Source organism: Passer domesticus, chromosome 18 (genome assembly GCF_036417665.1).
Source record: "Passer domesticus isolate bPasDom1 chromosome 18, bPasDom1.hap1, whole genome shotgun sequence".
Taxonomy (NCBI): Eukaryota; Metazoa; Chordata; class Aves; order Passeriformes; family Passeridae; genus Passer; species Passer domesticus.
In genome coordinates this window covers 12,440,319-12,451,507 of record NC_087491.1, presented here as the reverse complement: position 1 = coordinate 12,451,507, position 11,189 = coordinate 12,440,319, and the positions used below count along the sequence as shown (strand labels likewise).

At 52.8% G+C, this 11,189-nt stretch overlaps 1 protein-coding gene across 3 annotated transcripts in view; it reads right to left on the bottom strand.

Annotated features, from left to right (window-relative positions):
* Positions 1-5,806: 5,806 nt before the first annotated feature.
* The window catches only part of GAPVD1 (GTPase activating protein and VPS9 domains 1), a 29,327-nt gene continuing 23,944 nt past the window's right edge, over positions 5,807-11,189 (bottom strand). For all 3 annotated transcript variants that reach the window (XM_064393536.1, XM_064393534.1, XM_064393535.1), the window contains 3 exons: positions 10,726-10,798; positions 10,176-10,373; positions 5,807-9,478 (listed from right to left, as the gene is read on the bottom strand). In XM_064393536.1, the coding sequence (XP_064249606.1) occupies positions 9,338-9,478; positions 10,176-10,373; positions 10,726-10,798 (412 nt within the window). In that variant the 3' untranslated portion in view covers positions 5,807-9,337. The remainder of the gene's footprint in view (positions 9,479-10,175; positions 10,374-10,725; positions 10,799-11,189) is intronic.

Genomic DNA, 11,189 nt, shown 5'->3' with positions numbered 1-11,189 from the left:
CCTGTGTCCAGAGCTGGGGCACAGACATCTGCTCAGAGCAGCTCCCCACGGACTCAGGGAAGGGCTGGGATGGAGCTGAGCCCCTGGGCTGAGCTGCCAGCAGCACTGGGGACCCAGGTGTGGGGCTGGTGACCGTGACAGGCCACACGGGTCACTCCCTGTCCCTCTGGCACGTGCTGCACACACAAACTGCCTTTCTCTTGCTCTTTGCCATTTTAGGGGTAATAAATTCCTAACCACCCCAAATTCCTCCTTGGTGGCCTCTGCAGCACTGCTCCAATATTATGTATAAACCCAGTGCTCCAGTATTAATTATAAACTGCAAATACTGACCAGCTTCCGTGTCCTCCGCCAGCGCTGACAATCATTAACTGGAATATCAAATTTATAACGTTGGGATGCGGAACCTGGTGAGATGAACTGCTCTGCTTTTTAATCAGCTTTATGGGATGATAGAAGGCATTGATCGACAGAGACAAGACACAGCCCGTGTTCCTGTGGCTGTGGCTGTGCAACCTTATTAATTTAGATTTACAAAGGGCTGGTTCAGCTGCAGGGGACAGAGCAGGGCGAGTCGCCTTGTGGATGGACCAGGGCAGGAGCTGTGGTTCTCCAGGAGGGGCTTGCCAGCAGCCCAGCTCACCTGGCGCTGGGCAGGGGTCCCCAGAGCTCAGCCTCGGTGGCACAGGCACCCAAACTGCACCCAAACTGCACCCAGACTGCAGCCAAACTGCACCCAGACTGCACCCTGGGCCGCTGTGGCAGGAGCCACGGGCTGCTGAGCGCCGGTGCCATCCCAGCAGCCTGGCACGGGCAGCGTGTGCCCGCCCGCACGTCCCTGCCCCAGCCCGGCCCTGCCCTGCCCTCCCTCCTCCCCGGAACGTGTCTGTGTGGGGCAGCAGGGCCGGCGCTGGCTGGACAGCTGGTGACCATATTGGAGAGCCCCGCGCTGTCATCTCGCATTTGCACGCCGGCCCCGCCGCCCCCGCGAGGCTGGGCCCGTGTTTTCAGGTCAGAGCTGCATCCAGCACAGGAGCGAGATTCCCCTTTCCCCCCAAGGCTTTAACCGTGAAGTTACCCAGCACACAGCCCACCCTGGCACGTCCAGCCCCGTGCCCGACCTCGCAGGGCACACTCACCCTCCTGTCGTGTCCATCCCAGGATCTGGAACGGCTGCAGGTGGCAGCAAGGGGGGCTGCAGCCACAGCCTGGAGCGTGGCTGGATGGGAAACCGGGCTTGTCAAAAAATTTGGTTTCATTCCTTGAATTTAAAAGTTTACCTAATAAAAGTAACGGAGGAGCAGCAGTGTGCTTTGGCTTCTGTTCGGCATTTGATTTAATAGCACATGACGTTTTGATTAAAAAATTAGCTGTATATAATATCAATAGAGCTCACATTAGGAGGATTAAGAATTGGCTGACTGACAGGTCTCAAAAAGTGGTTGTCAATGGGGAATCATCATCGGATGATGATGTTCAACATGTTCATCCACGGTTTGGAGGTAAATATCAAATCAGTGCTGATAGGATTTGGGATGACAAGGATTAGTGGGAAGGTGGGGAGCTGACAAGGGGGAGCTGTGGGGAGCTGATGATGCCCTGCACAAGCAGCATCCCCACGCTGCTGCCAAGGGGAGCTGAGCCCTGCGACCACCAGTGCCACTCAGAGGGTCCTGAGTGAGCCCTGAGCCCTCGTGAGGCACAGCACAAGGCAGCCAACACCCCCCGGTACCCGGAGCCCCCAGCAGCCCCCTCAGCCAGGCTGGGTACCCCACTCCTCAGGGCAGGGCAGGTGCCCCTGGCTGCTCCCAGGGCACTGCAGCTGCTCCTCCTCTGCTGCCCTCGGCAGCCACGGAGTTTTGAAAGTCAGATCCTGTTAGTGCAGGTACCGCGCCTAACCCACACCAATTCCCAATTGTGAGCACTTCCAATTAGCGGCCGCAGGCTCTCAGCCCCTGGCTGTGCTCATCAGTGACACGGCCCCGCCGCGGTGACAAGTGACAAACCTGCCTGAGCTTCGGCGTGGCACAGCTCCTGAGCGAGCCCTGGCACGGGGAGGGGCAGCGCTCTCACCGCGGGGCACGGGGGGCACGGGGGGCACGGGAACGGGGGCACGGGGAGCCCCTGACCCCCCTTCCAGCCCGGGGCTGCCACACTGCCTGCCCCAGCTCAGCACACCCAGCAGCAGCAGAGGCTCCACCAGGGCTGGGTGCTGTAAATCCCACCGAGCAGATGTCCCTGAGCCACCTCCAGGCACACCTGGCAGTAGAAGGACACCTCCTGTCCTCTGCCATAGGCAGGGTGAGCACAGCCGTGGGGATTTCAGTGCCTCTGCAGGGCATCAGCTCGGGGCAGTGCCTGGGGACAGGTCCCAGCAGAGCCCCAGCACTGCCCGAGCTGGGCCCTGGCAGGATGGGCACTGCTGCCCCCACAGAGCCCAGGGCCACGAGCCCCAGCAGCCAGTGAAGGCATCGTGCTGCTGCAGGGCTCAACTGGCCCAGTGAGAGAGCATCAGCTGAACAAAACAAGGAGTGAGTGACGCCACGATGCCCTGTTGGATTGGAATTGTGTGAGCAAAGTGGTTTTCTCAGGGAGATTTATTTCCTCTGCTGGCCGCAGGCAGCCAGCCCAGAGAAGGGAACGAGCCTCTGGTGACAAGGCCACGGCTCCCTCCTAGTCCCAGCACAGCTTTTATCCCATTGCTGAGGGAATCGGAATAAAGGAGAGGCAAACAGGTATTCACCCACTGCAAAGCACGGGGGCACAGGCTCCTGCTCTCCTCCCAGCCACACCTCGGCCCCAGAATGCCACCTGTGACCCACAGCCACAGCCAGAAAGGACATCCCGTGCCAGCGGGGACAGCTCCTGCTCTGGGACATTCATAGCTCTGCCATGGGTGATGGCAGCAGGGGCAGGGCTCCTGCAGGGAGCTCCTTGTCACCAGCACCCGAGGTGACAAAAGCTCCTCAGCCAGTGCAGCAGAGACAGAGCCTGGCCCCGCTCACCTTCAGCTCTCCTGGCACGACTCCATCTGCAGCCACCGTCCCTCCAGGGAGCAGGCAGGGCACCTGCAGGGAGGCACCGAGCCGATCCCCAGGGACGGTGAACGCTGCAAAGCGCTGCAGTCAGCACCATCGCTGGATTTCTCTTCCAACGTCTGCAGCCCAATAAATCTTTGTCTCCTTCCAGTGAACTGTGCTCCGGTTTACATCCCTCAGCACGGTGCCCGCAGCAGCACGGCCCCGGGGGTGCCGCTGCCAGCCCGGGTGGGCACCCCCGGGGCCAGGGGACAGCGAGGGACCCGCCCCGGGCAGCCCGGCCCCGGCAGCCCCGGCCCCGCTCCGTGCCAAAACCCTCACTGCCGCTCGCCAGACCTGCACTGGGCACTTTTTTTTTGTTTTGTTTTAATTGTTTTCAAAACAGATTTCATGTGGTCCCAAAATGAGACCATGATTGTAAATTAAAGCGTAATTAGCCTTTACGCTTTTATATTCATTAACTCTTCTCTGTTAATGATGCAGAGGCTGGAGCACAAACCCGGCATTATGAAACCACATCCAGGAAATAAAATAGTGATTTAGATAATGGCCAGAATGTATTGCTGCTTACACATAATTAAACAAATGCTCAATTTCCACTTGGAAACATGAATGAGTGTTGATTAACCCCGGCCCAGCGGCTCTGCGGCGGGGCTGGCAGGGCGGGCAGTGCCCGCTCCGCACCTGCCCGGCCCAGGTGCCGCAGCGAGCCCGGCTCCGGCCCCAAGCCACCCCTGGCACGCGGTGACACGGCCAGGCGGGCAGGGCACGCTGCCCTGGCAGTGCCACCGCTGTGCCCGCACGGAGCCCGGGGGGGTGGCATCGCCCTGGCCGGGGTGGCTGTGCGGGGCCGCTCCCGCACAGGATTGTCTGCGCTGCCCTGCGCCTGCTGCCCTCCAAACGTGCCAGGTGCTATGGAGACATCGCCCCTGCGTGCGGGAGGAGCCCGAGCCCCTGCGGGACAACGCCCGGGGCTGCCCGGCTGCAGAGCCAGCGCCGGGCTCCCCCGGGACCGGGACAGGGCTGCCATCCACTGAGGGACCCGGCAGGGACAGACAGGGCTGCCATCCACAGCCGGACTGGGACAGGGCTGCCATCCACTGAGGGACCCGGCAGGGACAGACAGGGCTGCCATCCACCGAGGGACCGGGCAGGGAGAGACAGGGCTGCCATCCACAGCCGGACTGGGACAGGGCTGCCATCCACTGAGGGACCCGGCAGGGACAGACAGGGCTGCCATCCACCGCGGGACCGGGCAGGGACAGGGTGCCACCCAGCAGGGCCAGGGCTGCCATCCACCGCAGGCTCCTGTGCCCCACGGGCCGGGCCCGGGGAGCAGGCTGAGGGCAGGGCCGGCTCCAGGCTGTGCCCGGTGCCAGGCAGGGCTCTGTGGATTCCCTGGCGAGGATGGCTGTCCGGCTGGTCACAGGGAATCCCTGCGCAGGCACCAGGAGCAGGAGCTGGGGCCGTTCCCCGGGGCCATTCCCCACCTCCGCCTGGCTGCGGGCTGCCCCTGGCAGCACCCGGAGCTGGCAGCACCCCCAGCCTGCCCCCCAGCCCTCCCTGCCCCCTCCAGGGCTCCCAGGGCCCGCTCACGGATCGCTGCTCACCAGGCCATAATGGCTCCATCTCCCGGGGTCAATACGGGCGCCTTTGACACATGATAGACAATAATTGCTCTTTCTTAGAGACTTTTTAGTTCATGGATCATTGACCTGATGGGCTGTAACAGCTCCGGCAGAGGCTGCACACCCCTGTGCTCAACCACCCTCAGGAGCAGGCAGCTCACGGGGCCGCGTGGAGCAGTCTCTCCAAACCCATGCTCCCAGTGCGGGCTGCCAAGGGCCCCGGGGCCAGGGGAAGCCCTTCTGGTACCTTGGCCATGGAGGAGAGGCCGTGGCAGGAGGCACAGGAGCCCAGGAGAACAGGCCAGCACACGCCAGGATCCCTCGAGTCCCATGGCACAGAACCAGGATGCACAGGACCAGGTCACCTCCCAGGCTCTGCAGGATGGAGATCCCCACTCTGACAGCAACTTCCAGGTATATGATTTAATGAAAGGCACAATAAGAAGTGAAACAATTAGAATTTCTGCCTCATTATCATGGTAATCTTATCAGTCGGATAATGAGGTATTAATGGAGATTTAATGTGCCTCTCATAACAGAATCCCTTGGAGAAAACACATAAGGAAATTGCTGTAAATCCACTTAATGATGGAAAGGTCCCCAAACACCATATTCCAGAGGATGAAAAATGCTGGATGCAAATGAGAGAGAATCAAGGTCAATAACGCTGCGGGGACCAAGCTCACGGCCCCGCCCGGCCCTGGGAGGGGGGAGTGCCAGAAATCCTCCTGTCTCAGCAGAAAAATGAACATTTCCTAAGAAAAGAGACGCCACACACAATACTTTTGGACTTGACCACTCTCAGCAAGGCGTCAGCGAGCAGCCAGCAGAGGGACAGGCGCAGTCCTGCTGCAGGCTGAGCTGCTTCTCTCCTCCCGAGCCACCAGAACAGCCGAGCTGCAGATCCAAAATTAAAACTGGAGAGCTCTGTGTTAAGCAGCCAGTGCAGCAGCTTCCTCTCCCCTTCCCTGGATTTTGGGGTTCTTTTGCCAGTGTCCCTTCCCTGTGTGGAGTGAGGATGGCAGAGCAGCAACGCCCAACACAAACCACACAGAGTTAGTGGGAAGTGCTCACACCTGCACGGCCACCCCAGCACTGCTGATGGCACTGGAACAAGGCAGAAACGTCAAAGCCAGGCGGTTAAACTGCTCTCCTTTTAATCAGTTTTTACAGAATAATACATTAATAATCACGTTAAGAGACAAGATGGGGTTCCTGTATACAAGATTGTGCAAGCTCGTTAATTTAGATTTATAAAGGCTTTACCAAAGAGGAGAGGCAGTACAAAGCTTTTCAATAGAGGTAAAGCACAATTAAAAGGTACAGAACACACACTACTAACTGAGCAGAGGTTAATTCTCAAGTAGTACAGGCTCAACCACGTCCCCAGCTGTACCCAGACACGAGCATCCTTCCCCCTGTCCCCACTGCCTTTGCTGCTCCAGCTCTCCAGGCACACTGGCTCACTCGTGCCAACACACAGCTCTGCTGCCAGCAGCTCTGCCCCTCTCCCACCCCCTTCCCCACCCCATTCCCACGGCAGTGAGCTCTCCAATTCTGTGAGAGTTTGGCTTAACGGAACAAGAACATTTTCAAGCAATACAAACCAACTCTGTGCTCACCAGACTCACCCACAGGAAACAGCATCATGTTCGTGGCTTTTTTTCCTGAAGTTTATGGCAGTTACATTCAGCATTTGGTAGTAAAAGGTCTTCAAAACAAAAAACTTTTAAACTCAAATCCTTGATAGGCCAGACACATTCTGATTCTCCTTAAAGAGGATTTTAAAAAGGTTTAAAGAGAAATCTCACTTAGGAGCACAAAGGAATCTCCTAGAGATGAAAACCCCAGCCCTTTCCTTTCCCTCCTCTACCCAGAAAGGAAACCAGCACCTCTGCAGCATTCCCAGGCACAGGCATGCCACTGTCTAACATTGTGGCAGCTCCTCAGAAGGTGCTGAGACAACAGCCCAGCCTGCAGCCCACACTGAGCCCTGGTCCCAGGGACCCTCCCCTGCTCCACCCTGCCCAAAATGCTCCAGTCCTCCTCCAGGGCTCCCATAGCTTAATTCACAGAAAGCACCAAGATTACAGCAACAGGCCCGTGGCTGGCACCTTTGGCAGCAGTTCTGGTACTTTTGGTCCTTTATGCAGTGTCTTCTCACCTTGGCTATTGCACATCAAACCTAGCAACATCACTTCCCAGACATGGAATTCAGCATTTTAAAACAAAACACTAGGGGACGCAGGGGAAAACAGTAAAAGGACATTACAGGCAGGTTTTTAATTCTTTGGAAAGCCTAATTCTCTAACTACACCTATCAAGACTAACAAAGGACCTTCAAAGTAGGCTGGAAAAAAGAAGCAAAGGACCATCTTGCTACAAAAACTCTCAGCTCACCTGGGGCTCACTGGAACACCTACTGGTTTGAAAATAACTATTAAAAAAAAGACTCCAGTTCTATTGAGTATTTTTCTATGCAGAGAAACCAAGTGGTAAAAGCTGTGAAGGAAATGGTTCTTGCCCCTTCCCCAAAGGAGAGTGAAGCTGAAAGCCCCACGGTGCTGACCAACCCCTGAGCCAGGCCAGCACACAGGGGAGCACAGAGGGTGGTCACCACCTCCTGTGTCCTTGTGCCTCCTCCAGGGATCCCACAAACACTCTCCTCAACCAACACCCAAACTGCAGAACTTTCACACATCACTCTTAACACCTCGGATATTCAAGTAATAATTAGGTATTACAGGACACTTCAATAGAAATTAATTTATATTGCTTTTTGATATGATCTGGCCATATCTTCAAGGGCATGTTTGTGCTTTGCTGCAGGGCTGTGCTTGCAATATTGAATTACATGTTCAGCACCAAAAACCCATCAAGGCTAAATAACCAGAATATTGCAATGCTACACAGACTGAGACACCGAGTAAGGCAGATCAGAAGAGTTCTGTTTTGACTGAGTATTGCTCCTCCACACAACTGAGAGGAGAAAGACCATAGAGAAAAGAAAAGGTTACCATCCCACCTTCTCACCTGTGATTGGTTTGGCAAAACTGCTCAATTGAGTTATATCTGAGAGCCCTAAAAAGTGAGTTTCCTGATTATGCCTTGACAAGTAGCACAGCCAAATCAAGCACTCAATACTTTACATAAATTGCTCTAATTCCAATTGACCACATGATTTTCCCAAGTACTAGTTGCTTACAGGTTTTAATCATCAAAACGCACACACACACACAAAATGAACCAATCGTGTTTTGAAAAGAATGTGAGAAAGATTTTTTTGTCTTCTTTATCACTCACAGACACCAAGTCTTACCACACCCCTCTGTCAGAAGTGCAATGAACACTCTGGAAAGAGCAAGAAATAATACTGACATGAAAAAGCTCAGTGCTCACTGTCCCTTTTCACTGTACTGAAGCTGAAAAAGGGCAGTGAGTGCTTATGTACAGCCAACACCTGCTGGCCATGCCCCAGACCACCTCACTCACAAAAACCCATGTGGTGTTGTGCATAAAAACCTCCTTAAATTGATAACTGTCAGTTTAAGGGGAAGGCGGGGTGAGAAATCTATAAAACACCCTGAACTGATGTCATGATATGTTTCATAAAGAACAGTGTTATATTATTTTAAAATATTTTTTATGAACAGTAAAACTTGCACTGCTGCATAGCAGACAACACGAAGAACATTTAGTAAAAACATTCACTGAACCCCCTGGCATATGTATTTAATGTTACTAATCAAAATATATATTACAGCCCAAGGTTCTGTTAAGGATCTCTGTTTGGGGTTTGTACAGTATACACAATAGCTCAGAAAAAATATTACAGTAAGGTATTTTATTTTTCCTTTTTATATTAGACTTTTCTATTGTAACTTACAGTCCCTCTCCTCTATATATCCAAACCTCTGCAACACCCTAATGCCCTAACCAAGAAGTGTTCAGCTAGCTAATAAGCCCTATTATAAATTCCAGTTTTAGAAATTTCAGTAATTACATCTTAATAAATAGTTCAGTTTGCCCTTTTTAAATCTTAGCCTTTTGAGGAAGTCCTTTTGTCACCAAAACATGGTAGGTCACAACCTGTTAGAGGTCAGAGAGGCTTCTGCTTGTTTATTCAAAGGATAGTAAGTCCAAAGATACTTGCAATGCATTAAATATAGTTATATAATATTTACACTGTCCTCTCAGATTTTAAATTTAGGTGAAATACAACCAATAACTGATGTCAGCTACTACAAACTTTCAGTGTGGCTGGTGTTTTCTTAATAAAAGGTGTATTCAACTAGAAAGTTTACTACGTGGCTGCCCTGTTTCCTCTTGTTTCAGTTTTTCATTAGAAATTAAATGAAGTGAATGATTCACGTGAATAAGAATTCAGGAAGAGGGGTGGTGGAGAAAGCATGAAGAATTTTCTGAATGTTTTGAGATTCCAAAAAACCTGAAAACTGTGGTCCCTTTTGCAGTGCCAGTATCTAGAGGGGAGGAAAACGCAACCCAAAGAGAAGAGGAAAATCTGTTAAATTAATTAGATTAGTAAAGGTGTTTTAAAATGCCTCAATTCTGTACAGTATTTTACAAGGAAAGTCTTTTCTTCAGCTTTTGCAGCTGTTGTACATTCTCAGGAGCTCCTCTCCTGCTCTCAGTCTGCCCGTGCTGTGCGAGCTACTTGCGGTCGTCGATGGTTTTGATGAACTCCACGGCTGCCGTGAACTGCATCCACCAGTACGACTCCTCCCCAGACAAACAGTTGGCATAGAAACTGCTGATGTACTGCACAGTGGACAGCAGGCAAGGGGGGTTTGCCTGGGGTGGGAGAAGAGAGAGACACAGCTTGTTTGTAAAGCCCAGCATCAACAAACACCGCCAGATACAGAACAGCAACACAATTCCCTTTGTGCAGTGATCCTCATCCTGCAGAGTATGCAACCTGCCTGCAGGGTAGGGGCTGGTTATCCTCACCAGCCCCACTTCACACGCTCAGAAGGCATCAGGTTTGATGAAAGGAACATTTTTCCAACAAGGAAAAATGACTAGCAGGCCAAGAGAAAGAAGGAGAAGGCTGCCACAATCTGTGAAGGTCATCAGGACCTCAACACATGTAAAGCCTGTTGTTTCAGCACCTCACACGTCAGACCATTCTCCACTCGTGTCAAACAGGACCAGCAACACAACCCAAGTCAGTCCTGGTCTGCATCTTGGTCCTGAGGACAGCATGAAGCAGGCACAGGTGACAGATGCTGGTGGACATACCTCAAACAAACTCTACAACACACACAGCATCTGCACCCCAGTTTTCTTGGTTCCAAATGCAAAGTTTGCTTGGATCCAAAAACTGTAACTCTGACCACATTTCTGACATTCCTATTCAAACCCTGCTGAATCAGATCTGGGTTTGATCCTGGCCAGCTCCTTGTGACCCACAGGCATTATCCCTCCTCCTAAATTTGCTTGTTTGTATCAGGAATTAACCGGGGTTTGTGATCTCTGCAAAAGAACTCACCTTTATGAGGACAAAGACCAGAACAGGAACAAAATCATCTGCCCCAGGTACGGAATCCTCGTTGGCCAGGCTGAGCAGGTTCATGATGGTGGAGCACATCCTCAGGATGCACTGCACCTTGTCCCGGGGGGTTTTGTAAGCGCTGATGGTGCGGATCTCGGACTGCGCCGACGGCCACGGCGCCTCCCGCAGATACACCTGGGGGAAAACCAGCCAGGGCTCCTGGGCAGCACTGCTGCGAGCAGGGCAGCCCAAGCACCAGAGGCTCAGGTTTGGGAGAAATGGGAAGCTGTCATTTAAATGGCAAACTGAAAGAGGGGAGATTTAAGTTACATTCTTCCCCATGAGGATGGAGAGGCCCTGGCACAGGCTGCCCAGAGAAGCTGCAGCTGGGTACAGCCACAGAACGGGTACAGTGTATTTTCCTGAAGGATATCTCAGCTGTCACAGGCAGCAAAGCAACCCTTCTAAGTGTAAAACAGAACAATCCTCTCCCCATCCCAGTCCAAACCCCAACGCACATACAGAAGCAAAGGGAAAGAGTTGTTACCTCAGGTATCTGAAGTGCCTTGTGGTTTGCAGTCACTACTTTGGATAACCTCTGTATGTGCTCGTGAAGGACCCTGAAACACAAAAAACAAGAGTGAAAACTAAGCAGCAGCCAGCCAGCTGAGGAAACTTGCTTCGTGTTTGATAGGACAAGAAAGATCTCCAGGAATGTGGCCCTAAAGATGATGGACATCAGTTCAGTGAAGATGCAGAGGATTGTTCTGTGCAGCCAAGAACAACCACATGTCCTCTAGAGCATCCCAACAGCATCTGTTCTAAACCACAGGAACCCAAATGCATGGAAAATACTGAGTGAAACCAGAAAATGGACCAGGTCCAGTCCTGAACCAAGTTTTGATCATTCTCTCAGCCCACACACTTGCAGACCTGACAGTCTGTACCCCAAATCATCACACTTACAATGCTTTCTTTCTGTTCTAGCAGTTTGTTGCAAACACATTTGCA